At 62.1% G+C, this 26,315-nt stretch overlaps 1 protein-coding gene and 1 long non-coding RNA gene across 6 annotated transcripts; one reads left to right on the top strand and one right to left on the bottom strand.

Moving 5' to 3' along the window:
- Positions 1–26,315, bottom strand: TSPOAP1 (TSPO associated protein 1). 5 transcript variants are annotated; one of them, XM_025281232.3, is made up of 31 exons: positions 25,072–26,315; positions 24,176–24,283; positions 23,753–23,881; positions 23,049–23,228; positions 22,306–22,491; positions 21,102–21,179; positions 20,933–21,016; positions 20,599–20,688; positions 20,311–20,433; positions 19,974–20,078; positions 18,317–18,367; positions 17,987–18,007; positions 17,093–17,297; positions 16,336–16,511; positions 15,015–15,130; positions 14,662–14,771; positions 10,483–11,313; positions 10,163–10,314; positions 9,396–9,773; positions 9,064–9,303; positions 8,556–8,732; positions 7,116–7,994; positions 6,362–6,461; positions 6,123–6,277; positions 5,354–5,522; positions 4,907–4,978; positions 4,099–4,202; positions 3,944–4,015; positions 3,622–3,732; positions 2,941–3,002; positions 981–1,119 (listed from the first exon to the last, which is right to left on the bottom strand). In XM_025281232.3, exons 1-30 carry the CDS (start codon positions 25,399–25,401, stop codon positions 2,973–2,975), a joined length of 5,562 nt encoding a protein of 1,853 aa, XP_025137017.3. In that variant the 5' UTR covers positions 25,402–26,315; the 3' UTR covers positions 981–1,119; positions 2,941–2,972. The 5 variants fall into 5 exon arrangements, with proteins under 5 accessions (XP_025137015.3, XP_025137016.3, XP_044795570.2 ...); XM_025281230.3 differs by lacking the exon at positions 2,941–3,002 and having other exon boundaries at positions 1–1,119; XM_025281231.3 differs by lacking the exon at positions 2,941–3,002 and having other exon boundaries at positions 1–1,119; positions 8,592–8,732.
- On the top strand, positions 11,118–11,804 carry LOC112583807. The gene is made up of 3 exons (XR_003108050.3): positions 11,118–11,383; positions 11,561–11,671; positions 11,746–11,804. It is a non-coding gene; the product is annotated as an uncharacterized LOC112583807 (long non-coding RNA).

Here is a 26,315-nt window from a genome sequence, read left to right as displayed (position 1 = left end):
TTTTGTGAAAATAGACTTTATTATAATAAAATGTCTTTTTAAACAAATGCCCCCACCATTCAACACCCCTGGAGACCAAGGTGGGGGTGGGAGTTCAAACAATCTCCCACCACAGCAATGGAAACATGCAGAGACACTCACCCAGCCAGAGAGTGAGACGAAGGGTGCTAAGGGGAGGAGGGGGACAAACCCCCACCCCACTCTGAACAGGGAATGTATGAAAATAGTTGCATAAATCTGTCCTCTCCCCCAGCCCCCAGACTCCAAGAGGGGCCAGAGGAAAACGATGCAAAAGAGAAGTTGAATCCGATGAGCAAAATAAGGCAAACCCAACTCCTGCTTTCTGCCCACTGGCCCAGGGTCTCAGGTCTCAGGTCTCGCAGTGGGGTGCAGAGGGGCGCTGTGGGGCGGGGTCAGGCCCGCTTTGGCTTGGCCTTTCTCCTTCCCGGGCTTGTGTGTGGAAGCGAGAGGGAGGAAGCTGGGCTGAGGCACTGAGTATGTACATCTATATACACAGCTCTGCCCCCCAGGTCCGGGGCTCGGCAGAATCCAGTGCAAACTTTCCTTCAGGGAGGGAAGACATAAAGAGGATGGCCAGCGCCGTGTGAGGGAACAGGATCTCCCCAAGCCAGGCACGTGGAGGCCGAGAGGGGACTAGCATAGCGCGGTGGACAGCAGGCGCAGAAGGGTGAACCAGGAGTGACAAGTCCGAGTCCCCCGCCGGCTCCGGGACCAGGTGCTCAGCCCCTGGACTCGCTCCCGCACCGGGGCTCATGGTCCCCGCCTGTAAGAAGACGATGCCCATCCGGAGGACCAGCTGCTCCTCTAGCTCTGACCTTCACTGAGTCTGAGTCCTGTCCCAGTGCCATGGTGCTCACTGGGGAGAACCAGAGTCCAGGGTCTTCCCCGCGCAGCTGGGGCCTCGGTCGGGCCACAGCATCACTCCTTCTTCCCCGAGCCCAGTTTCCTGAGAAGCTGCTTCCCCTTGGAGAGGAGAACCCACACCTTCCTGCTTGGGCCCTGTGGCAACCCTGGTTCAACCTTGAGGAAGCAGCGAGGGCCAGGAGCACAGGGCCAGCCTGGGGGCGCTGGGGGCCCCTGGGTTGAGCTAACCCAGTCCTAGAAAGTGAGAGAAAAGGGGCAAGGTCAAGGCCTGACCCCCACCCCACCCTGCCTCCTTTACCCCACGACCTCAGGAGCCCACAGCCCCCAGGTCATCACAGAAGCACAGGCGAGAACCAGAACCCACAGTCCGGCCGCCACCCCATGCAGAGCACCAAGAGGGCACGATGATGGGGGAGCACGGAGCTGGCAGTCAGAAGGGATAGACGAGGAGGCTCAGTTCTGCTTCAGTTCTCTTGGACGGGAGTGAGCCCCTCCCCTCCTCTGGGTCTCTCTGCAGGATGCTGGGCTGATGGAGTTCAAGAGCCCTTGGACTTGACCCTTGGGATAGGTGCTCCAACACCCCCCCCCAACCCCGTCATCCCCTCCCAGCCAAAGGGAGAGCAAGGACAGGGATGCTGGAAGGAGCCAGACACTCCAGGGAAGGTGGCTCCTGCACCACCGCATAGACAAGGAGCAGGCCCACGCGGTGTCCGAGGGCCTTCAGGGAGGGGAGGAGTGCCCACTCCACGGGGGGAAGGTGGAGACTCTTCCTTGGATGGCCCCGGAGAGGGCTGCAGGGAGGCAGGGCCAGAGGCACTCACACTCACCATGAGCTCTCTCCAGAGGGAGCTGCTCCCCGCCCACCCCTCCCTGCCCTTAGCATGCCCCCTCTGCAGAATCTCCTTGTTCTATGAGCCACCATGAGTGGCTCCCTCTGCCACACGCCCACGAAGACTGTGCTGCAAGTGGCCTAAAAACAGGGACTGGACAAACAAGAGAGCCACGAGGAAGCCTCCGCCCACCCGCTGAATTCCCACGTCCCCTCTGTGACCTCCTGTGCCTGGTACAGCCCCGTCAGGTCCTGCCTCCCTGTTCTCCACCCCCGCTCCCTACTCCCTTCCCACCAGGGCCTGGCAGTCTACTGGCAGAACCAATCACAGAGCCCAGGTGCCGGGTGCCCAGCTTGGGGCCCACCTCCACCTAAGACCCTGGTGATCTGGCAGAGCTGCCCGCAAAGAGGTCTACTGGCACCCAGAGGGGGCTTCCCAGGTGGCGCAAGTGGTAAAGAACCTGCCTGCCAATGCAGGAGATATAAGAGACGTGGGTTTAACCCCTGGAGTCGGGAAGATCCCCTGGAGGAGGGTAGCACCCAGAGGTCAAAGAATCTCTTTCCAACTAGCCAGGGCTGATGGCTGGCCAGGGTGGGGAGGAGATCAGAGACCCTTACCACTCCCGCCCAGGGCTCTCGGAAGGGCTTGCTGGGGAGACACACAGAGGGGCCCCAGAAATGAATGGTTTGAGGTTATTCATGGACTCCGACTGTTTAAACCTCCTCTTTTATACCCACCCCCAGCAAGAAAATGGAAAGTTGGACATAAAATCATGCCTCTGATGCCCCTAAGAGGTCATGACACAGAGGACAAGGGTGGGGAGATGGAGACTATTATTACTGGTGGCATTAGGATCACTCTTCTGTCACCAATAATAATCACAATATTATAATACCATAGTCATATAGTATCATAATACACTGATGAGCCACAATGTGGATGTCACACAACATTCTATGAGCCGCATGTGCTATAGAATACGGAGAGTCAGCTAACGTGGGACAGTACACACTAGGATGACATGTGCTCCTAAGGCAGCTGGCACTGCCCTGAATAAGGTAAGGGGAGGGGCTGATCCGAGTTCCCAAGAGGGCTCACAGCAAGAGCTCCCTCCCCTGTTCCTGGAAGAAGGTGGACAAGCCCGTGTCTGAGACAAGGAGCACTATCTGATCGTGTGAGATGAGGAACAGGGTGACGTGGACCCAGGGGGTCAGTCCCCACTTACATGTCGCTCTCTCTACATATATCTATCTCCATCTAGCACTGGACTCTTCTCCTCCTCGTTCTCTGAAGAACAGGGAACAAAGAGAGGAGATGGGTTACCGGCAGACCACGAGCTCTCCACCCAGTCTCCAGGTCACCCGGGTCACTAGGTCCTGCTTGCACAGCCCCTGACTCTGGAACTAGCGCAGATGGAGGCCCAGGGCTTTCTGGTGGGGGCCCGGCCCCCTCAGCCTCTTCGTGCCCTGGCAGCCTGTAAGTATACTCCACCCACGCAGGAATTGGGGCCTTGCTGGGCGTCTGGCTTTAAAAAGCGCCTGAGAGCCAGGGAGCTGCAGCACGGGATCAGGGAGGGTCCCTGTGATGGGGGCTGTGATGGGGAGAGGTGTGGGAGGCTCGAGGGTCCTTTTCCAGGGGCCCTCTTCTGCTCTGGCCAGGGGTGTGGACAGCCGGGTCAGATGAGATGGGGATCAAGGTCTCGGCCTTGCCCCACTGCACAAAGGGGCACACGCTAGGGGGAGGGGGGCAGGGGGAGTCACCCTGGCTGGTGGGCACAACCCCTGGCCGTGGGCACAAACCCCTCCTGGGCACCATGGGCACCTGGACCGCTGCACGCAGCTGCACCCCTCCCACGACGCAGTGTAGAGACCCAACTGCTGAGCCTGGAGCCCAGGTCCTCACTGACCTGGCCCTCGGATGGGGCTGCCCCAGGCTCCCTGTCTGAGCCGCCTGCCTCAGGCCCAGGGCCCTCCAGGAAGTTGGATGGAACCAGGCCCCGCTGTCCATTCAGCTCCCCCTGGGGAGGAGACGCGGGTGAGACAAGACCAAGAGGGAGGGGCCTCAACAGCACCCCCGGACCCTGAAGCCCCGGGGGGGACGGCCTGGGGTCGACGTTCCCATCACGGGAGGCGACTGGCCTGTCCCTCTGGGCTTCCATCAGGAACCTGGCTCCCCACCATGGCTCCAGGAGAGCCCCCTTGGGCACACCCCCACCCCCACATCCTCACATAGTAGAAACCGTCATCGTCCATGGCCCCGAACACAGTGATGACATCCCCTGCCCGGAAGGGCAGCTCTGCCTATGGAGAGACCACGAGGCAGGAGTCAGGCTGGGGCAGGCGCGGTCACCACCCTGCCTTGGCTGGGCTCTGAAGGGGCTCACCTCCACATCCATGTTGGGAGAGCTCTCCCGGGGGTTGTAGTCAAACGCAGCCACCATGGAATGGGGAGCTTTCAGGCCAGCAGAGGAGGCCAGCGCAGGGGTTCCTGGACGGGGAGGAGAAGACGACTCAGGACTCTTTCTAGGCACTCCCACCCCTCTCCTGTCCTCGGCACTGGAGACCTGCCGACCCGAGTCGCCACCTCCACAGCAGCTGTGGCTCCGGGGGAGGCTGGAGGCGCAGGGAAGCCCCTCACCTGCACAGGGCTGGGCGGGCCCTTCCCACTCAGCTGCGGAAAGAAGGGGCCTGTGAGCCCTGCCCCTCTGTCCCTACCCTCGGGGGGCAGGAGAAGGCGGGGGGCTGGTACTGGGCAGGCAGGATGCTCAGCCTCACACAGGGAGAGATGCAGGAGAAGGACCATCAGCCCGAGAGCAGACCCGCCCTGTGGTCTTCACAGTGAACTAAGGGCCAGACAGGGTCGGTGACTTGCTCCAGGCTGCACAGAATGTATAGCCAGGTGCTTTCTGGAATGGGGCTTCCCAGGCGGTGCTAGGGGTTAAGAGCCCGCTTGCCAATGCAGGAGACATAAGAGACAAGGACGCTTTCTAGAACAGAGGTTCCGGTAAAACACTGCCCACCCCCATTAGAATGAAGCTCCCCATGGGACGCATGGCTGTGGGTAAAGGTGGGGCCGGTTCCCTCCACCTGCTCAAGACACACCTCGCATGTGTTTCCTGAGAGCCAGGCAGTGCCCCCGCTGCCTCCCTCCTCATCCTCAGGGGCCCTAGAGAAGAAGAGTATCACACCCACCTTTCTTGGAGCGGCGGGGCTTGGGGGGAGGCCCGGCCGTACGGGCTGCAGAGTAGACGAACAGGCCGTTCCCTGATCCAGACAGGTAAGCAGACGTTAGAGGGAAACCGAGGTGAGGGAGCGAGATGGACAGTGACTCTGGTCTCCTCTCGGGGCTGTGCTGAGGTTCCTGCGCTCAAGCCTCTAAGGCCACTCTTCCCTTCCCATCCCTGACCTCCAGGATCCAAAATACACGGCCAGTCCCCCTGCAGCGGCCCCCATGCCGCGTGGCAAGCTCACTACTGCGGCCATGCGGGCCCAAGTCTCTGAGGGCCCCAGTGACTCTGCCAGTCTCTGAATCAACCAGATACCCTGGATGCTCCTGACGTCCAAATTACTTGGGGTTGGGGGGTGCTGAGTCGGAACTGGGGTGGGGGGCAGTGGGCGAGGGGCCAGAGCCAGTCATACCTGAGCCCTCGGCGAGAACCTCTGGGGACAGATGGCCCTGCTGGAGCAGCTGCTGTGTCCCCGCAGGGCTGTCCACGGCCACCTCAGCCACCATGTTGCAGGGGATGTAGCCCCACCGGCCCCCACCCTCACCCTGGTAGAAGCCATCTGCATCCTTGTCTCCAAACACCTGGAGGCAGAAGAGACCAGCTGTGTCAGCAGGCCAGTTCTGCATGCTCCCTGCACCCCGAGCCCACAGCACCCCCGACCCGGGACTGCAGAAGAATGCTCTACCTTTCATGGAACTGGAAACAGGGGGAAATAGCCAAGAAGGATCAGAGGGATGACAGAAAACAGCTCTATCCGTATGATCAACACTCATGATCCTCACATTCATTCCCCCAGTCCACCCCAGACTGGATCTCCCTGACCTCAGAGTTTTAGCCCAAAGCCTTCAGGAAATCCTTGGAGGTTCAGTAGAGGTCGTCATGCTAACAGCAGCAGTATCACGCTGTGCCATGTGCCAGGCAGTTTCAGCGCCCTGTGGGTACTGAATCCTCTAATCCTCAAACAAGCCTGTGAGGCAGACACTCATGTGATCCTCACTTTACCCATGAGGCCCGAAGGAAAGAATCTACTCCGGGTTTCACAGCTCGAAGTGGCACTGTCGAGACCCCACTCCACATCACCTGGCTCTAGATGCTGCGTTCCCACCCGGGTGTGGCTATGATCCCTCCAGGACAAGGCAGGAAAGGAGGGAGGAAGCAGGACCAGACAGCAAGTCAGTCACCTTCAGGATCTGGCCCTCCCGGAACGGGAGCTCCTCTTCCCCAGCATCAGGGTTGGGTGACATTGACACGGGGTCGTAGTCAAACAGAGCCACAAAGACCCTGACAGGGAGGTCCCGGAGGGCCAGGGATGCTTCTGGAGGGCTCCTCGGGGGAGCTGCGCGGGAGAAACAGCAATCAACTCTGGCCAAGGAAGCGGGAGAGGACCCCTTGGCCTGGCCCAGCCCCCGCAGAGGCTCACCCAGCTCTGTGGAGCCTGGCCTGGGGGCCCAGCCCCTTCTCCGCTGGGAGCCGCTCTGCCCTGGGCTTTCCAGCCCTCTGGGCTCCCCAGACTCTGCTGCCTGCAAAGAGAGGGCAACAGACAGCAGGAGTGATGCACCACCCCTCTGATGGGCGCCTCATTAGGGGCAGGACCCCAGGAGCGCTCCCCCCAGCTCTGCCCCGGCTGCGGAAGCGGCACAGCAGAGCAGGGACACATTCCTCTCCTGGAGCCGTGGCCCAAGCTCACTGGAGCCATCGGACACCCCCACGGGTGGAGGAAGGGCAGGAGGGGAGGCCCCGGCTCCGGCCACCTTAGCAGATGAGTGCAGTAGAGGGACTAAGGTTTAGATCTGAGAGCTGGCCGAGGAGCGTGTGAGAGGAGGGCCTCTTCTCGGTGTCAGGGTTGGGCGATGCTGGACATCGCAGGCTGGGTCCTGAAGCTGTCACTAGCTAAGCGGAGGAAAGGGTCACGTGCCCCAAAGGCAGGGGGCCTGCTGGCAGCAATGGGCGACTTATGGCCACAGAACATCAGCGCATCCCAGTTCCGATCGATCGGCAGAAGCAGCAAAGCAGTGGAATGTGGGTGGGAGGAGGCAGGTGAGGGAGCCCCGAGGCCCCACCCCACCTCTGCTGATGGAGGCGGCAGCGTGGAATGGGAGCGGCTGGTGGGCAGCAAGCAGGGCCACCAGGCGGCGGTAGGCAGGGGGCTGCCCAGGCAGGGAGAGGGCACGGACCCGGGGGGGCGGCTCCTTGGCTCTGCCGGTCGCACTGCGGCCTCTCCGTTCCGGCTCCCCCTTCTCCCAGGCCGGGGAGTACGGATAGGGGTGGGGGCCTGAACCGGCCTTCGGAGGTGCCCTGGGCCTTCCCACGGGGGCTGCACCCCAGGCCCCCCCATCTCCGAGGCAGCCGGAGCTGGCGATGCTCATGTCCCCGCCGCCCATCTCTTGCTCATCCTCAGAGTCATATTCGATGCTGATTTCCAAACACTTGGGGGAGAGGCAGCTGGCCAGGCCCGGTTCCAGTTCCGGGGCTCGCCCCCGGGGGCACTTCCTCGAGGGGGCGGGCCTCGCCCTCCCGCCGGCGTCTGGCGGAGCCCTGGGGCCCTCGGCCGCAGAGGGGCCGCCCCTCTCGCGCGCAGGGCCCGGTGCTCGGCCGGGGGCCTGGGACCCGCCGCCGCCGTTGCTGAGAAGCCGGCTGCAGTGTTCCCGGGGATCCGGGGACCGCCTGCGGCCAGGGGGCTTTTCGGGGGAGCCACTTCCTTTCCTCCAGCTGCTGCCACCGACCAGTCCCAGCGGGTCCTCTGGGCGGTCCCCAGCCCTACAGGGCTGGGGGGACGAAGCGCAGAGGCCAGGTCCGCGGGGCCGCGCGCCGTCGCAGCCCAGACCCGGAGGCAGGGGTGCAGGCGGGCCGGGGTCTCTGGACGCAGACCCTGCCCCTGGCCCCTTCTCCTCCTGCACGGCCTCTCCGGCCTCCTCCTCCTCCTCCTCCTCCTCCTCCTCGGGGATGCTAAACAGCTTCTTGCTGCGGAAGTGCTGGAGGGGCGGCTCCAGGATCTGTTCCAAGATCTCCTCGTCGCTGTCGGTCTCACAGAAGGGGTCGGGCTGGGGCTGGGGCTAGGGGTCCGGGGGCGGGCGCAGGGAAGAGAGGTCCGTGGGGAAAGGACAGAGCTGTGACCTTTGCCCTCAAAGGAGGGCAGGGGTTTCAGGTAACCCAAAGCCCGGCCCCCCAACCCCAGTCGCCTCCCTCCAAGAAGGAAGACCAGAGAGAGTCTGGCCCAGAGCCACACAGCGTGTCCAGGGCAGGGCCACGGGGACCACTAAGGAGCCCGCCCAAGAACTGGGTGCGCAGAGGGGCTGAGTGTAGGGAGCAGGCCAGGCCTGAGATGATGGGGGGGCCTCCCAGCCCCTCCTCGGAAGCTCCCAGCACCGCGAGGGTCTCAGAGGGTGCTGCATCAAGCGGGCTTGAGTGGGAGAAGTTACAGAACGGGGCGCCTCGGTCCCCCCTTCCTTTTCAGGAGGGTCGAGGCTGGGCCTGAGCTACTTCCTAGCTGCCGCCCGGCAGAGGGCCCAGGCCGCACACCGAGAATGCTGCTGGCAAGCTGAAGCAGCTGCTGACTCTGGGGGTGGAGGCCACGGGAACCTGAGGGGCCCCCCAGCCCCTCCTCACCCCAGTACCTTGGCCCCCTGCCCCCCGATGCTGTGGCCAGCCACCTGCTTCGGGAAGGAGCAGGTGATGACACCCAGCTCTTCTTCCTCCTCCTCCTCCTCTTCTTGGATGTCTGACAGATCCGAGTTGCGGCCCTGGTCCACAAGGGCATTCCCCGGACGGACCCCCAGCTCCGCCGCATCCTCCTGCAAGAGGCCAGACATGGGAGGACAGCGGGGAGGTGAGCAAGGGCACGTGGGGACCTTCCAACAGGGTCAGCCCCAGCCAGGATGAATGGGGGGTCCCCCTGCAGAAGGAGAGAGGGGCATGCCCCCAAATTGGGGCACAGGCACTGTGCGGGGTGGGAAAATAAACCTGGAAGACAAAACGGCAAACACAAACAGCCAGGCACACAGCGCAGAGCAGAGCGAGAGTGGGGTGGAGAACGGGCAGAGTGGGCAACCAGCTCTGGGCTGGCAGAGGCAGGGAGGAGGCCCTCGACTCCTCATGGTGGCCCGGGGTGCCCCTGCTCCGTACCTCAGCCCTGGGCCTCAGCCCGGACCCTGTGTCTCCTCCACGGCAGGCCTGGGCACAGGGCAGCCTCTGGGCCAACGCTCCCTGGGTGGTGCCGGGTGCCAGGCAGGCCTCTCCCACGGTCTGCTCAGTGTCCTCCTTGGCCACGGAGTAGGTGGCAGGGCCAGGAATGCACTCTCCCAAGACGGGCTCGCTGGCCTTCCCATCCCCAGGGGCACCCAGCATAGCTGCCCCAGCCTGCTCCTGGAACAGCAGGCATTGAGGAAGGGTCCCCCACCCCGAGCCCAGACCCTCCTCCCAGCCTCCGCCAGCCACCCTCCTCCCCAGCCGGGTACCTGCGAGACAGGCGCTGGGGGCTCCTCTGAGGATCCTCCTGCCGTTTCTCTGGGAGGGCTGGCTGGAGGGGCGCCCGGGGGCTCTTGAGCTCCACAGGGGTCGGGGCACCGGAGAGGAGAGCTGGGATCCCCCAGTCCCGGGGAGGCTGGAGCAAGGGGTGGTCTGGCCTCTGGGCCTGGTCGTGGGCAGGCACAGGGGACCCTGGCCGGCCAAGAGGCCTCAGCCAGGGCGGGGGCGACGGGAGCTGGGAGGGAGTCCGCCGACTCGCCATGGGGTGACATGGTGCGCACGGCCACTGCGCGGCACGCCTGCAGCAGCTGCAGCTGCGCCAGCTCCACCAGCACGCTGCCCGCCGTGGGCGAGGCCACCTCCATGATCTGCGGGGGGGTAGGGACAGAGCACGGGAAAGGGGGGCTGCAGTGACGCCCCCACTGGCTGCTGGCGCTGTGCCGGGAGCCGCACCCTCGGGTGCCTGGTCTCATCTGAGCCTCCTGGCCACGGGGCCTCAGGGCTAGAGTCCTAGTCCATGGGCAACCAAAGCCCAGGCTCTTAACTAATCTGCTACCCAGTGCCCAGATGCCTGGGGCGGGCAACTCCACGCCAGGCCAGGGAGACAAGGCCTCTCAGTGTGGAAAGGAGAGAGACCCATGCCCCGCTCCCAGGGTATGGGAGCGGGCAGAGACCCATGCCCCACTCCCAGGGTATGGGAGAGGGCAGAGACCCACGCCCCGCTCCCAGGGTACAGGTGGGCACCCCCGGGCCGTACCTTCTGCCCATCAGCATAAACGGCATAGCCTGTGACCCGGACACCGTTGGAGGTGCCAGCCGCATCGATCGTCACTGGGAGCCAGCTGATGATCAGGATCCCAGGGGAGGGCCCTGGCTCGACCTGCACATCCAGGGGGGCGTCAGGTGGACCTAGGGGAGGGGGCACAAGACCCAGGATTGGAGCACTCCCGCCAGAGAGGACAGCCCACTCTGCCACTTCCCTAAGGATGCAAGTAGCAGCCAGTGTCCCCCTGGGGCTACCCTCCCGGGCCTGACCTCCCCAGGGCTTACACACACCAGGCGCCTGTGCCCGCCTACCTGCTGGCAGCGTGGTGAACTGCAGGGTGGCAGCCCGCGGCTCTGGCCTCTCCCCGCCTGGTTCCCAGGACCCTCGAGGAGGGAGCTGAGCCTCCACTCGGGCCTGATAGAGGGTACCAGGCCGCAGGTGGCAGAAGGTGGCCCAGTAGGTGCTGGGGCGGGCAGGGGGGCATTCTTCCCCGTTGAGGTAGACAGCATGGGCCAAGCTGCTGTTGCTGGGCACCCAGGCGATCTCGGCAGATGTGGCGGTCAGCCGATGGACCCGCAGCTGGCTAGGAGCCACGCGGGCCCGAGCCCCCAGCAGCAAGCAGCAGCGCAGAGGGTCGGAGCCACCCCGGCTGGTCAGGGCCTGCACAGAGACCCGCAGGGGCCCCGCCTGCAGGTCCAAGTTCTCCAGCACAGCCGTGGGGGGTGCCCCGGACCCCAGGGCCTGCCGCAGCTCCCCATTCACACAGACATGGTAGCCACACAGCTCCACGCGCTCAGGAGGCGGCTCCCAGGCCAGCACCACGCTGTGGGCCAGCTGCTTCAGGACGGCCAGGCGGCGGGGGTAAGGCACGGCAGGGGGCTCCCCCAGGCCCTCTGGCGGGGGGCTCGGGCTGGGCACCTCCCCAGCCGCCTCGTCCTCCGGTCGGGGCTGGCTGTGTCCCCCGCTGCTCTGGCCTCCACTACTGCTGCCGCCTCCGCCACCGCTCAGAAAACTGAGCTCGGGGCCTGAGCTGTGGGACAAGTCAGCCAGCTCCGGAGGCAGGGAGGCCAGCAGGTCGTCGTCGGACACGCGCTCAACAAAATTGGAAGGGACCAGGCCCCGCCGGCCGTCCATGAGCTCCCCTGGGGAGAGGAAGACAAGAGAGGAGACAGAGAAAAACACAGCCCGATCAATGCATTGTAGCAAGGCTTGGTGAGTGATCCGAAGCATGTGATTCACCTGTTGGCACTTTTAAAAGAGCAGTCAAGATGTGGACTGGGAAATTATTGTTAATTTTCACTGGTGTGATAACAGTACTGTAGTTCTATAGGACAGACGTCTTAATTTTTAATGGGCAGATGAATCACCTGGAGATTTGTTAAAATACAGATTGTAACTCAGCTGGGTCTGAACAAGGCTGAGATTCTGCACTTTGAACAAGCTCCCAGGCGATGCTGCAGGGATGAAGGATGTCCAGGTTCTACGGAGATGCACATGGAGGTATATCTAGGTGAGATATCGTGTGTCGGAGTTCCCTGGTGGTACAGTGGTTAAGAATCTGCCTGCCAATGCAGGGAACACGGGTCCGATCCCTGGGCCAGAAAGATTCCACATGCCTCGGAACAACCAACCCCGTGCAGCACAGCTACTGAAGCCCAAATGCCTAGAGCCTGTGCTCTGCAACAAGACAAGCACTACCCTCTCGCCTCAACTAGAGAAAGCCCATGCACTGCAACGGAGACCCAGTGCAGCCAAAATTAATCCATTCAATTAAAAATAAAATATCATCTGTCAACAACTTGCTTTTCAATCCTATTTTTAACCCAGGTGGGGAAAAGGCAGTTATGACAAAATATTAATAATTGTTGAATCCAGGTGGTGAGTACCTAGATATTCATTTTACGATTTAACTTTTCTGTCTGTTGGAAACCTGTCATATTACATGGGTCTGAGGAGTGAGGGCAAGGGCACCCCTCAACCTTCCTGCGTGGAAAGCAGACATCCTCAAAGGGAGAGGGAGGTCCCGTCTGGCTAGAAGAAAGGCAGGAATCTTTAGAGACAAAAGACATACATGCCAGAGGAAAGAGCCCCCTGTGGGTTCTAGAAGGCATTGGGATCCGCAGCAGGCCTGGGTCTAGGAGCATGACCAGCAGTCAATTCTTCTTTTAACATTTATTTGTCTGCGTCAGTCTTAGTTACAGCAGGCAGGGTATTTGTGTCACACAGACTCCCTAGCTATAGTGTGCAGGCTTAGCTGATCCGAAGCATGTGGGATTTTAGTTCCCCAACCAGGGATCAAACCTGCATCTGCTGCACTGCAAGGCAGATTCTTAACCTCTGGACCACCAGGGAGGTGCCTGTCAGTCAGTTCTGACAGCGTTTGCAGGAAATGGACCAGCTCCCCTGAACACTTGGTAACAGAACATTATAAAACATTTCTTATTGTTTGTTTGTGGGATGTCAAGGATCAAAGAACCTGGACAAACGGCCTATCATATCACAGCTAATTTGGGAACAGGAAAAAGAGTCCCAGGGCACAGAGGAGCTGGTGGCTGCTGGGCCTTCTTGGGAAGAAAGGGGAACAAGGGCCAGGTTTAGGGCCATGGGTGGGTGTAGGTGGTCCTGAGCAGCAGGAGGACGTGGAAGCTTCCCCAACATCATCTCTCTCTACTTAGGCTAGGAGTGGGGGGTGGGGGGAGTAAGAAAATGAAGAGAAACAAGAGACTTTCAATAAGTTAGGTAACAGAGTGTAAGTAGTGGGTTGAAAGGTGGCCTTCCCAAAATATGTCCACATCCTAAACCCTGAACCCTGTAAATACAGCAAAAGTATCTTCCCAGACGCAATTTTAAGGAGCTTGAGATAAAGACTGTCCTGGATTATCTGGGTGGGCCCTAAACTCAATGACAAGTGTCCTTATAAGAGGACACGCAAGGAGAGGCGCTGAGAGAAGAGGAGGAGGCGACGTGACTGCAGGTGCAGGGACTGGAGTGATGCAGCCGCAAGCAGGGAACAACTGGACCCCACCAGAAACTGCACGGGACAAGGAGCAGAATCTCCTCTAGGGCCTCCGGAGGCACAGTGGCCCTGCCAACACCTTGCTTTCAGGCTTCTGGCCTCTGACACTGTGAAAGGACACATTTCTGTTGCTTTAAGCCACCACCGAGTTGGTGGAAACTTTTTACGGCAGCACTAAGAAATTCATCCAGGCACTAACACTGCGGGGTGTGATGCTAATGGGAGGAAACATCACACTAAGCAGGTCCCTGCCCTGCAAGGCTGGTGCGGGAGCCGGGGCCACAGTCAGGCTCACGGTCTGGAAGCCCCTGTCGCTGAGAGCAGCACAGCTGTGGGATCAGATACTGATGAAGCCACCAAAGTTAAGAAGAGGAATAGGGTGTCTGACACCCACTTGCCTGCAAATGCCTTTCCAGCTATCCTAGATCGCATAGTTCAAATTCTAGTAACTTGGGGTTAGTTAATATTTATGTTGTTGCTGGTGCTGATGGTGGTGGTTTAGTCGCTAAGTCGTGTTCGACTCTTACGACCCCATGAACTGTAGCCTGCCATGCCCCTCTGTCCGTGGGATTGGACAGAGTTAGTGTTTAGATTTTTTTTTTCTCATTAAAAAAGCCATTTTTCTGGGAGCTATTTAATCCTTCTCTCCATCGTCCATCCCTAGAGAGAGTTTAGTTGTTTTCCATCATTCCCAGCACCTGCTCAGATAACAGGCATGGGGCCCCAGGAGGAGAGACTGAGCAGGCCCCACAAACCAAAGCTTTGGGTGATACAGACCCAGACCTGAGCACTTTGCTGAATCCGCACACACCACTGCAGCTCTCACCCTGCCCTGTCCACCCCTCATCCTGGTCTCCACACCACACCGTCCTCCATGCTGTGAAAGGACGCAGCCTGGTGCCCAGCCAGGGCACCCTGCAGAGTCTGCCAGGCCCTGCCCTATTGCCCAGTCACTAATGCGGTGTCTGCCTCGGTGATCTGATCACCCCACAGGCACCACAGAACTGCCCTGGGCACTGTAGAACCGCCCTGGAGCGCAGCCCTGCCTGGGCCCTGGCAACTGCTGACCACTTGCTGACACCCTCTCCCAGGCCCTGGACCCTGACCCCTCCTCCCCACACTCACTGGGTTCAGCATCAGATCTATACACCACGTGCCCGACCTCGAGGTCATTAGTGCTCAGCGCTGCAATGCCCTGTCTGCCAACAGAAAAGCGAATTTAGCTGAAATTCCCTGTGACGCTCTGTCCGCCCTCAGGACTGTGCTGGGCCCTGTCCAGTCCTGCACAGGGCAGATGCGGAGTCAGACCAGCTGCCCGCAGAGCCCTTTCCCCACAGGCCATCAGGTCTTTCTTTGCCTTTCCGCCGGGTCTGAGAAGTGACGGTGGGCTCAAAGGGTGCAGATGGGTGGAGGGCTTTGGGAAGAGGAGCTTCAAAGTAAACGTATGGATGTGACGGTCCCCGCTACCTCCTACCTTCAAAGAAGCCATCCTCGTCCATGCTGCCGTAGATGTAGATGTACTCGCCGGCGGTCAGCGGCAGCTCAGCCTCTGGGTTCTCGTTGGGGCCCTCGAAGGGGTTGTAGCTGCGGGGAGGCCCGGAGGAGGAGGGGGACGGTGACCAACATCCTGTCTCCTCCCCCCCGTCACTTGGCCTTGGGGACACTTTGTTGTCCACCGTTAACCACAGGGAGCGCCCGCTGCACCCACCCCAGCCCAAGGAGGTGAAGATGACTTCTCCCGCCGTGACCCCCACCATGCCCCCTCCGTCTCATTCCCCCCTCACACCCCAAATGCCGGAGGGCCGGGGCGCAGGGGTCAGGGCCCACCTGTAGCGAGCTAGGAAGACCTGGACCCTGGCTCCGCCCCGGCCGCCCTCTGCCACTGCCGGGAGCAGCGAGACGCTGTCTGCCTCCAGTTCCTCCACCTCACTGGCCGTATCCACCTAGGGGCAAGCAGAAAAGGGCCAGTCCTCTCCAGGACTCTGGGGCCGACCGCAAACTCGGCAGGGGAGGCCCCGCTGTCCTGAGACGAGAAGCAGAGCAGATGCTGGTTGAGGCCAGCGGCGGTGAGCTCCGCCAACGCTTTCTAAACCAAAACGTCAGCCCTCGGGGCCTGGTGGAGCCCAGAGGTCCTGGGTCAAGGGACAGGGGTCAACAGTGACCCCTCCCTGAGCCCCGGCCTCTGCTGCACCAGCTCAGTAAATGAGACCACCGTGCCCAGCGCAGAGGGGACAGCCACTCTGGTGGCGGGGGACAAGGGGGCGCCCAATGACAGTCTGTGTCTTTAAGGTTAAAAAACTGCAATAAAGCACTCTAGCTGGAAGCAAAGGGGCAGAAGGGGCTGAGAAGTCCCTGGGACAGAGGTACTGCCAGGGTAAGCGGGGGCACCCAAAGCCAGCACCTCCACTCATGCCCACAAGGGGACGGTAGAGGCCGCAGCTGGGCTCCACCGCTTCCCACACCCAAGGCTGCAGGGCTCCTCCGGACACCCCCATCCTGCACCACCCCCACCCCCCGCACTTTCTCGGGTTTGGGAGGGAGAGAGAGAGAGGGCTGCGGTTGTGAGTGATACCAAAGAACTTGGCAGTAATACCAGCTGCCATATGTTAAGCATCTACTGCGTGCCCCACACGGCGGGAGGTTCCGTCCTTGTTTTGTTTTCCCATCATCCTCCCCACAACCTCACCGGGCAGGCTTGTTAGTTCAAAACTCAGATGACAGCGAAACCCAAGCCCAGAGAGGGTCAGCGACCTGCCTGAGACACAGCTGGGACCTCAATCCCAGAACCGGTGCCCCTTCTCACAGCGCCACCGGCTTCTGCCACGGACACTCTCGCCACCAACCTCGTGATGTGGGTCCTGGCCCCAAAGGGTCTCCCTCCCTGCAGCCCAAGACTCTGGGGCCTCGTTGGGCCCCAGAGGGGCGGGCTGGGCAGCCCCTGAGTAGGAACAGCAGGCAGGACTGGCAGGCAGGGCAGGCCCCATCAGAGCTCCCTGCCCGCCAGGAGGAATCCACGGGCCCCTCTCCTCCGGGGCCTGGCTAGACCCCCGACACGGGCCAGCAGCCCCCCAGCTCCTGGGCCACCCCCTCCCTCCACCCGCCCCCCCTCAAGGCAGAGCTGGAGCCCAGGCCCCTCCCCAGCACTGACCTCGGGGGTCGGGCAGGACTTGGGGCTGTTGTGGATGGACTCAGAGCGAGAGGAGTTGGACAGAGACTCTGCCCTCTTGGCTGGCGTCCTTCGGGAGACCCCGGCAAGGGTGGCAGAAGCAGTCTCGGAAGACTTCGGGGTGCAGCGTCCTGGGGAGGCTGGTGGGAGGTCGAGGTCTACGGGAAAGATGACACGTGGCCTTGGGGGTCGGTGTCCTGAGGAGTGACCAGTGACCACGCGTCCTCTTGGAGCTAGCGATCAGGCCCTCCGTGGCCAAGTTCCCTTACAAGAAGGGAAATCCTGGGGGAGCTTACTGAGTGGAGATGGAGGTGACTTACATGTATTATATCACAGCATCCTCAGAGCAACTTGATGAGGTGTAGTGGACGCCCCTGTCTCAGAGCCTAGGACACATGGCCCACAGAGCTTTAGCAGCATCACTCCCTGAGTGAGTGGAGCCGGAACCACCTGATCTGACCGATGCCCAGCTGGCTCTTCGCCAGCCCACACTGCCTGCCACTGACTCCTGGTGCCCACCTCCCAGCCAGGACCACAGAGGAGGGGGAGGAGCAGCTACCTGAGATTCTCCAGTGGGCTCAGCTCTTTTCCTCCCCACCTTCCCCCACCCAGAGCCTGGGTCAAGCCAGAACGGGCTCTAACTTGCTGTGTGACTTTGGATGAGCTGCTAGCCTTCTCTGACCCTGAACTCCGCTCGGGACAAAAGCACCAGGCTGACGGCGCTGGGGGTCTACCTCACCTTTGGGGCCGGATCCGCGGCAGGGCTGCGGGGTGGAGCAGCAACAGGGGTGTGGCGGGCTGTCCCCCGGGGCACCGCAGCCCAGGGCGGAGGTGAGCAGGTCCAGGGGGCCAGGGTGCAGGCGGAAGGCCTGGAGCTCCCGCGCCAGCAGGCTGAAGCGCTCAGTCTGGCTGCGGCACTGCTCCTCCAGCTCCCGGACCCGGACCTGGGCCGAGAGGCAGGATGAGCCGCCGGGCCACGCGGCTCCGCTTCAGATCACACTCGCCCAGGCCCCGGGGCTGGGCACGAACCCTCAGCCTGGCCGCCCGGCTGCCCCAACATAAGGTGGCTGAGGGTCGAGACACCGTCACTCCCAACCCCACCTCCAGCTCAGCTTCATGCCCCAGGCGGTAGCACTTTCTGGGCCAAAAGGGGTCGCCCCACCCCATCACCACCACGGTATCACTTCAGGGGTTCTCTCCGCTCCATGGCTCATCACCCTCCCACAGTCAGAGACCCACATCCCTGCCCACAGAAATGTCCCCAGAGACCCCAGAGCTCGGGACGTTGGGACAGGAGTGAGCCAACTCCCAGGAGCTTTTCTCAAGGATCAGGAGAGTCCCCATCAAGGGGCTCATGGGTCAGATTGGCTGGCTTTGGAACCTCCTCCTGGTCTCAGAGATGGGCAGGGCCTGTATGTGCCAGGCACAGTGGCAGGTCTGGGGCCGGGGCAGTGAGAATCCCAGCCCATCTACAGAGTCTCAGCCTGTGACCGGTCACACCCCTGTCGTTGGACAGGAGGGCTGGAACCGCTTAGGCCTGAGGAAGGAGACTCAGCTCAGCCAGCCTGGAGGGGTGTTGAGGAGAGCCCCCCGCCCCCGCTCCCCAGGGAGGTGGGGGATCAGGAGGCTGTACCTGCATGGAATCCAGGGTAGACTGTGGCGGGAAAAGAAAGCCCACAGGAGAGATTAGAACTCTTACCCAGGGGGCATTACCCAGAGAGGGAGAGAGGGGCCCAAGTGGACACAGCTCAGTCAGCTCCCTGGACCGACTAAGCAAGTGCTAACTGGAAAGATATTTCAGGGCCAAAGGTGGAGGGGATCGCCCCAGCCCCCAGAGCATTTAGGGGCCCTTCCTGCAAGCCCACATCCCCACCCACACCCCGGCAACCCCCTGCAGCACTCTCTGAACTGCCCCAGCCTTCCCCCTGGCTGGAAGCACGGCGGCCACCTCCAGGGACCCTACCTCCAGCAGCTGCACAGCGCCTTCATGCTCCCTCTGGGCTTCCGCCTGGGCCTACAGGTGGGAGGAGGCAAATGCTGGAGGAGAGGGGTGAGGACTGGGGTGGGATCAAGGGAGGAGGACAGGCAGGACGAAGGAGGAGAGAGGAGAGGGCAGGGGGCTGGGAAGGGGCTGTGGGTGCCTCCCTCCGGCTCCCACTCTGAACTGCACCTCGAGTCCAAAGGCGAAGGGGCCGAGAAGAGGGGCCTGGGACTGCTTCCTGCTTCCCAGACCCTCCCCCTTGGGGTTTTTTTTCTCCTCCTGTCTCTCTTAATGCTCTCTGCCTGCTCATCTTTTGCCCCTTGTGTGTGTGAGGGCCCCACAGGGCACAGTGCTGGGCCCGCAGTCACTCTCTCTCTAGACTCCCATCTAGTCGCAGGACCAGATGCACTGAATATTCCGAAACCTGTCTCCAAGACTGACCTCCCCAGGACCCAAGACTCACAAGTCCAGCTGTCTATGGGGCTCTCCACTCAAGTGGTTAACACACAGCCCAAACTTGGCCGAAACGGAACTCAGAACTTGGGATGCCCGACCTCGCAAACCTGCTGCCCGTCATCCCTCACTCCTGGCGGGTGAAAGGCCCAACCATCCATGTAGTCAGCACTTGGGTGAAGGTGTGGGGCACTCAGTAGGAAGCCCACAGTGAGTCCTGTCGATACTCTGTTCACAATGTACTTCGGATCTGCCCACTTGTTCCCCGCCATGGATTATACTCTCACCCAGGCAGACATCATCTCCCACCTGGACCCCTGTGGCCACACAACACCTGAATGCCTTGCTTCTTCGCCCACGCCCCTGTTCATCATCTGGAGTGCTGCCAAGTGACTCTCTAAATGACGAATCAGACCATGCCACTCCCCTGCTCGGGACCTTTGAACGGCTTCAAACGACTCAGACAGCAGAATACCCAAACTTCTCCCCTGACTTTGAAGGTCTGATGCTATCTGGCTCTTGCCTACTCCTGCCGTTCCGTCCATCCTACCACATGCTAGCCACACTGGTCTGTACCCCTCAAGCTTCTCCCTACCACAGGGCCTCGGCATGAGTATGCCCCCTCTCCAGAATGCTCATCAGCTGACTCCTTGTGACCCTCGAGGTATTAGAGGCCTTCCTTGCCAAGCTCGCTGAAGAGGCCCCTCACCCCATCCCCGCCACCCTGTGTTACTTAACCCGGTAACTTTCCCCACTGTACTTGTCAATGCCTGTGATCAGCTCACGCATGAATCTGTTTATGTGCTGCTCGGTCAGGGACCTGGCCTTTGCCCCTCACAGTCCCTCCAGGGCCTGGCACAGTGCCTGGCACACAGTGTGTTGGTTAGATAGTGTTAGTTGCCCAGTCGAGTCCGACTCTGTGATTCCACTGACTGTAGCCCCTAGGCTCTTCTGCCCATGGGATTCTCCAGGTAAGGATACCGGAGAGGGTTGCCATGCCCTCCTCCAGGGGATCTTCCCCACCCAGGGATGGAATCTGGGTCTCTGCATTGCAGGTGGATTCTTGACCATCTGAGTCACCAGGGGTTCTCTATAAATGCCCACATTGGATGAGGGTCCAGAAGCTACAGCTGGGGTCTGGCAGCCCCCCGCTCTTTCCGCCCCCGCCCCCGGATGCCGCCCCCACCTGCTGCAGCCTCCGGACCTCCTCCCGCTTCTCCTGCAGGCTGAGCCGAGCCTGCTCATGTTCCACCTCCAGCTGCTGCCGCCGCTGGGCCACCTCCCGCATGTGCTGAAACGCAAGAGCCTGCATCAAGGCCCGAGCCCTGCTCTACTGTCTCTACAGAAGATCTAAGATGAGGGCGCCTCAGACACCATGTGTTCCAGACACTCTGTTAAAAAGGAAACTGCGGCTAGAGAAGGAAAGGGCCACGGGCGCCCGGACTCAGCCTACACCCCCGCGCCCCACGCAGGGCACATGCTTCGCCAGCCCGCTTTCGCCCCGTGCCGCCCGGTGTCCTCACCTTCAGCACCTGCTCCAAGCTCTCCAGCTTGCTCTGCAGGCTTTGGCTCTTGAGAAGGGCCGAGTCCCTCTCCTGCGTCACCCCCAGGAGCTGGCCCCTCAGCTCTGCATTCTCCCACTCCACCTGGACAGGGGGGAGTGCAGGGAGCTGAGAGCGTGAGCCTCACCCCCCAGCACCCCCGCTCCCAGGGGCCACAGGATGCTCTATGCTCTCCCCAACTGGGGAGCTGGCAGAGGCAGCGCCTTGCCCGGGTACGGGGCCCTGGCAGGACCTGGGCAGAGCCTCTACCTGCTCCTTCTCCGTGGCTCTCCCACTAAGCCGAGAGTTCTCCTCCACAAGGCGGGCATTCTCATTCTGGGCTGCCTTGAGCTGCAGTTCCTGCGAGACCAGAGGGGCGCTCCAGGGAGGCTCCCAGCGCCCACCTCCTCCTCTCCCCACACAGGCACACGTGGGACCCTGTCGGCCCCTTCCTGCATCAGCCAGGAAAGGGAAGCCCCACCAAGCAGGAGGGAAAGTGTGCTTTCGGGGCATAAGAGAAGGAACTGGCATTCTGGGGGAGCCCTCCACCTGGTGGGCCTGATGGACCCAAGGAGCCAGCCTTCCAAGGCCCCACAGAGCTCACCAGCTCCTCACATCGCCTCTGCTTTTTCCGGGCTTCCTGCTCCAGACTCTCGCATTTCTTCCTCTTCTTGCTGAGCTCTGATTCCTGCGGGATCAGAAAGGAGGTCCTCACACAGGAAGGCAGATCCACCCGTAAAGGGTCTCCTCCAGCGCCTTAACCCGGGTCTTACCAGTTGCTGCACCCTCTGCTGTTTCTCTGGCTCCCCTAGGACCACAGCCGGGTTTTCCACATCCTCCTGGGGTGTGGCCTGAAAATGGCCAGGGGCAGTGGGCTGGCACCTGAGGGCAAGGCCTCAGGGCAGCCTGCCCCTGGCCCAGCCTGTCCAAAGGGGGTTCCCACCCCACCTCACAGTCAGCAAAGAGATCCCTGCTCAGGAAGGGGAAGGGGTGCTGTGTGCCCCCTCTCCCCCATCTCCAGTTGATCCTGAGTGCTTTGAGATCCAGAGACCCATGATTGCCCTGGGAGATGGGTCCTCTATCCAGGCCAAAGCTTTCCCTTTTTAGCTTGCAGCCCTGCTCTGCACTCAATAACTGTCCTGGGTGTCCTTCAGCGACTGGCAGAGAACTAGGAGGCTGCCTGGGCCCCCAGGGAAGTGGTGTCCCCAGACCTAGGGGTCATGGATCCATAGTCTTGGCCTAGCGCCTACAGACCTGTTCAGACCCTCCTCCCAGCTTCCCCAAGCCCACCCTACGGGCACGCCCCGGTTATCCATCCGTGCAAACTCTGGAGGACAGGTCTTGATGAGTGATGCTCCCTCCCTTGACCAGGCAGAGGGGCCAAATCCCTTCTCCCTATCCTCTTCCCGGAAGGAGGGGGACCCAGGTGCCGTCCAGGACAGAGGATGGAGAGGAGCCAGAACTCTAAGTTATGGAGGTCCGGAGCGGGGTCCCCAGCTTTCGGGCCAGGGGCCGCCTAAGCCCGACGCCCAGTGAGGGTCGCCCGTACCTGGAGCCGGGGAGGACACCGCGCCGCCCCCGGGGAGCCGGGCCGGGTCTGACGGACCGGGCAGGCGCTGATGGGGGCGTCCCCGCGCTGCGGCTGCGGCGGGAGGCAGCGGCGCGGGCTGGGCCCCGGGCGGCTGCCAGGGCAACCGGGGATTTGCGGCCGGGCCGTACCACTGGCGGCGCAGCAGGGGCGGCGGGGCGGGCCGCGGGCCTCAGGCCTGCGGAGAGGGGGGCCCGAGCCCCCGGGGGCCCGCGCGGCTCGGGTACGAGCCCTGGGAGGCCGGGCCGAGGACCCGGCCTGGGCCGTGCGCGCGCCGCCACCTCCTCGTCGGGGCTCTGAGCGCGGTGCACAGGGAGGAGAGAGATCCCGGAGCCGCTCCCACCCCGTTCTCCGCAGACCTACACACCTGCCCTGGCGTCGGCGCTCACCTCTCCCGGGGCCCCCGGGGCGGGCGCCCCTGCTCTGGCCGGGACAGAGGGGCCCGGGGGCCGGGGCGGCGAGGGCGGCTCCCGCTGGTTGCGCAGGGCGATCTGCCTCTGCAGCCGCAGCACCTCCCGCTGGGACTCGCGCAGCAGCCGGTCGAAGTCCCGCACGTGGAGCCACTGGGGGCCCTCCTGGAGTCGGGGGACCGGGAGCCGAGTCGGGCCTAACCCCGACCCGCCCCGCGCCGTCCCCAGCTGAGCCCGCCCTCCGCCGGACTGCATGGGCCCTCGGGCGCGGGCAGGTGCGCACCCTCCCCATGCATCTATGCCCGGTCGCAGATGCATGCCTACACAGCCCCATGCTTCCGCTCGCCCGTGTGCAAACACTCCGGGGAGCTCGTTTACTGGACACTCGCGGTGTCCTCGGCACTGTGCTCAATGCCTTGCGAACATCTCTGCACCCCAGTGTGAGGTTATACGTGAGTTCATACAGCCAAGCCCACTGGCTTGCAGCCTGAAACCTGGAGCCCAGAAATGGCCAGGTCTGGGACTCACGGCTCCACCCCCTTCGGTTCAGGCGCCCGGTCCCCGCTCCCACCTGGGCCGTTGCCAGGGGAACCTACTCCCAGCAGCCTCCACCTGCTCGCTTCATTTGCATCTCATTAACATCTCAGTCTGCATCCCACACCGCCAGGCCGGCGGCCCTAGATAGGGCTGAGCCGGAAGGGGTGACCAGGGCCTCCTCGCACCTTGCCCGCCAGGGTGAGCCTGGCCTGCAGCTCCCTGCACTCCCGCTGCAAGGCAGCAATCTGCTTGTCCTTGGCCAACAGGGCGCTGGCTGTCTCACTGAGGTCCCGGGCTCGTTGGCGCGCCAGGGCCTTCCGGCACAACTCCAAGCTGGCCCCTGGACTGGGCATGGGAGCACTCACCTGGCCGGGGGAGGGGTAAAGCCACTGGTCATCTGAGGGCTGGGGCACTTCTCCCACTTCTCAGCTCCTCCCAAAGGAAGGGTTAGGATGAACACCTTTGAAATGTGGCCTTCACCTGCTTCCACCCTGAGTCCGGATCTACCCTCAGCCTCGCTTGACCCCTTCCCTGCAATCCTCAAGAGGGAGTGAAAGGGTTAACTCCACCTCCTAGCTTAGGCCCAAAGGATGCTGCTAATTGAGGGCTGCCAGTGTGATGGGTCTTGTCCCTGCCCCCACCAGCTCTGCACCCAGAGATGAGTGCCAGCACTGGCAATCCAGAATTCTGCTCTCCCTGCCCGGGACACCCCCCCCCCCCAGCCCTTCTCTCCCTCCTGCTAGCCTGGCTGGCACTGGCCCTTCCTACACCTCAGCTGCTGGGTTCCTGCATCCCTGGGTACTAAGAGTCCACGATGCCCAAGCCCCACTGCCCTGGCACCCCTCTGCCCTGGTCGCCCAGCCTCCATCCAGTGGCCTCCCATCCTCACCACCCTCAGGTTAGTCTCCTGCAGCTTTCGGGCCCTCTCCTCCAGGCGCTTGGCAATGACCGCCAGCTCGGCATTCTTCCGCTTCAGTCTCCGCACCTTCTCCTCCGTCTCTGGGAAGCTGCTCTTCCTCTGACAAGGGGTCAGCCAGAATTGGGGCATGTGGGGAGAAGCCCGGCCCCTGCTCCAGACCCAATCGTAACAGCCTGGGCCTTGGGCTGGACTCTTGGGCTCACAGTGGGGCTCCTTGGCAACTCTAGGTAGGGGTTCACCCTCTCTGGGTCTTGGGGTAATGTCAGCTCCATGTAGCTCCCACTTGGAGGGATGTTCATGGGATGAGAAGGATGCTGAAGCAGAGAGCCAGGGTGTCTGAGTCTGCCTCCCCACCCCCCCCCCAGGACCCAGGACTTGCTTTCCAAGCCTCACCAGCATCTGGTTCTCCTCCTTAAGGATGGCACAGCGCTGCTGCAGCTCCCCCACGGCCCTCAGCAGCTCCAGATTGGGCCTGTCCCCGAAGCCCATTTTCAGCTTGCCCTGGCATGGGAAAGGATAGGGTGCAGCCCCTCAGGAATCACCCTACCTATGGAAATCAGAGCCCTCCGTATGGACGTGTTCCCCCTCCACAGTCCAAGGAGACATGGAGACAAGAAGGTTCTCCCCCATGCCCCAAGCCTTCAGAGTGGAGTACAGGAGGGGCTGCTTAGTACACGAGCATCTCCCAACCCTGGAACCCTCTCTGCTCGTCCCCAGTTCTTCCCACCTCTGCCCAGCGTCGCCTTTCGGGAAAGACCAGCCTGAACTCCCACCCCCACTCCTCCAGGCTCCCCCAGGTCCTGAGTCCCCCAAAGTCCAGGTCCCTTTGTCATGTACAGGAGACAGCTCACACCCACCCCAAACCTTATCCTCCCTGGCTTGGCTCAGCACTGAGCCCCCCTCCACTGAGTCACTTCCTCCAGACTCTGATTCCATCACACACACCCGCACACACTCCCCCAGTATCCCCCAGCCCCCAAGGACAGAGAGGTGCAGAGAAGAGAGACAGACACAGACAGACTGTCAGAGAGAGACTCACAGAGGGAGGGGGAAGGGGAGGGTTCAAGGCAGACAGACAGGCCAAGTCAGAAGGACAGACAGATGGTGAAAAACGGAACCACTGAGATTTCTGCCCAAAGAAGGGAGGACAGACGGTCACTGAGATGGACCCCCAGACAGAAATAGGCCCGGAGAAGACAGGGGGCAGTGAAGTCCCTGACCATGCCCAGGCCGGCAGGCAGGGTGAGAGCCCCAGTCTCGCAGACCCTGGCCGACCTCAGCTCCCTTACCTTAGAGAAAGCCTCTGCCTCCGGGTCCTCCAGCCTCTGACAGCCGGGTCCGGAGCTCAAGGCTCCCCGCGCAGGGCTGGGCAGCCCAGTTCCTGTTCTTCCAGGCTCCATGCCCCCCACAGGCCCCAGGCTTCGGGCTCCCTCAGGCTCGGAACTCTCCTCAGGCCTCAGTTCTCCAACACGCAGATCTGTGGGGGTACCAGCCATGCTTGGGGATGCACCTCCAGCATCACCCCCCCGGCCTGGAGTCCAGCTCTGCCAGGCGGGCAGTGCCCATGGCTCCATGTTTCCTGGGTCCCCCAGCGATGGAAGGGATGTCAGTTGCTCCATGGTTCTGCCAAGGGTCCCTAGGACCCCGGCCAGGGGACATCACCCAGCCAGCTGGAGGGGCCGATGAGGGTCGTGCCAGGCCAGACCCTCTCCTCTCTGAGCTCTTGGCTTCACTGAAATTCCATCCAAGGTTAGCTGAGTGCTTCCTTCCCACAAAGGAGGCTGCGGGAGCAGGGGCTGCCGGAGGAGCTGGAGCCAGGGGTGTGCGATCTGTGTTTGCTCGTGGCTGTGTGCACGAGCCTGTGGAGGAGCAAGGGTGTCCCCGCAGGGGTGGGGAGAGTGTGCTGAGGCCACCGACAGCAGCTCCGGCTGAGGGTGCGCGCGTGTCTCCAGGTCGGCCTGCGCTGGTCAGCACTGCTGTGTGTGTGTGTGTGTGTGTGTGTGTGTGTGTGTGTGTGTGTGTGTCTGGAGGATGGATGCTCCTACTTGTGTGTGCTGGGGGCTGTGGTTTTGTGTGTCACTGCCTGTGCCTGTTTCAGAGTTACCAGTTGTTTCTGCGTGTGTGGGTGTCTACTGCAGGGCTGTGGCAGTGTGTGATGCTGCCACTGGTTGTATCTGAGTGTCTCAGTGCTGTGCTGCTGTGTGCATGGCTGTCATTGTGTGTCCGTTTCAGCATCTGTGAGTCTGACCATCCATCACGATCCCTGAGCCCGGCTAGGGTCCACAGGAGCTGCTGGGGGTGATCCCCAAAGGTCCGCTGGAGTCCTTTATCTCCCGCTCCTCCCTCTGCCGCTGCTGGCCAGCTTGCTGGGCGGTTGGGCTGGTCCTAAGGAGGCCTGGGTCGGTGGGCTGCTTGCCTCATAGTCTCTCTCCCTGCTGGCCTCAGCTCTGGGGACTAAAGGGGTTCCCTGTAGTCCCAGAGCCCCGAGATGGTGGGCGCGGAGGAGGGCCGAGCCTCAGAACCAGAGGGGTGA

The sequence above is a fragment of the Bubalus bubalis genome, chromosome 3 (assembly GCF_019923935.1).
Source record: "Bubalus bubalis isolate 160015118507 breed Murrah chromosome 3, NDDB_SH_1, whole genome shotgun sequence".
Taxonomy (NCBI): domain Eukaryota; kingdom Metazoa; phylum Chordata; class Mammalia; order Artiodactyla; family Bovidae; genus Bubalus; species Bubalus bubalis.
The sequence above is the reverse complement of the archived record's forward strand: the minus strand, read 5'-3'. Positions and strand labels throughout refer to the sequence as shown.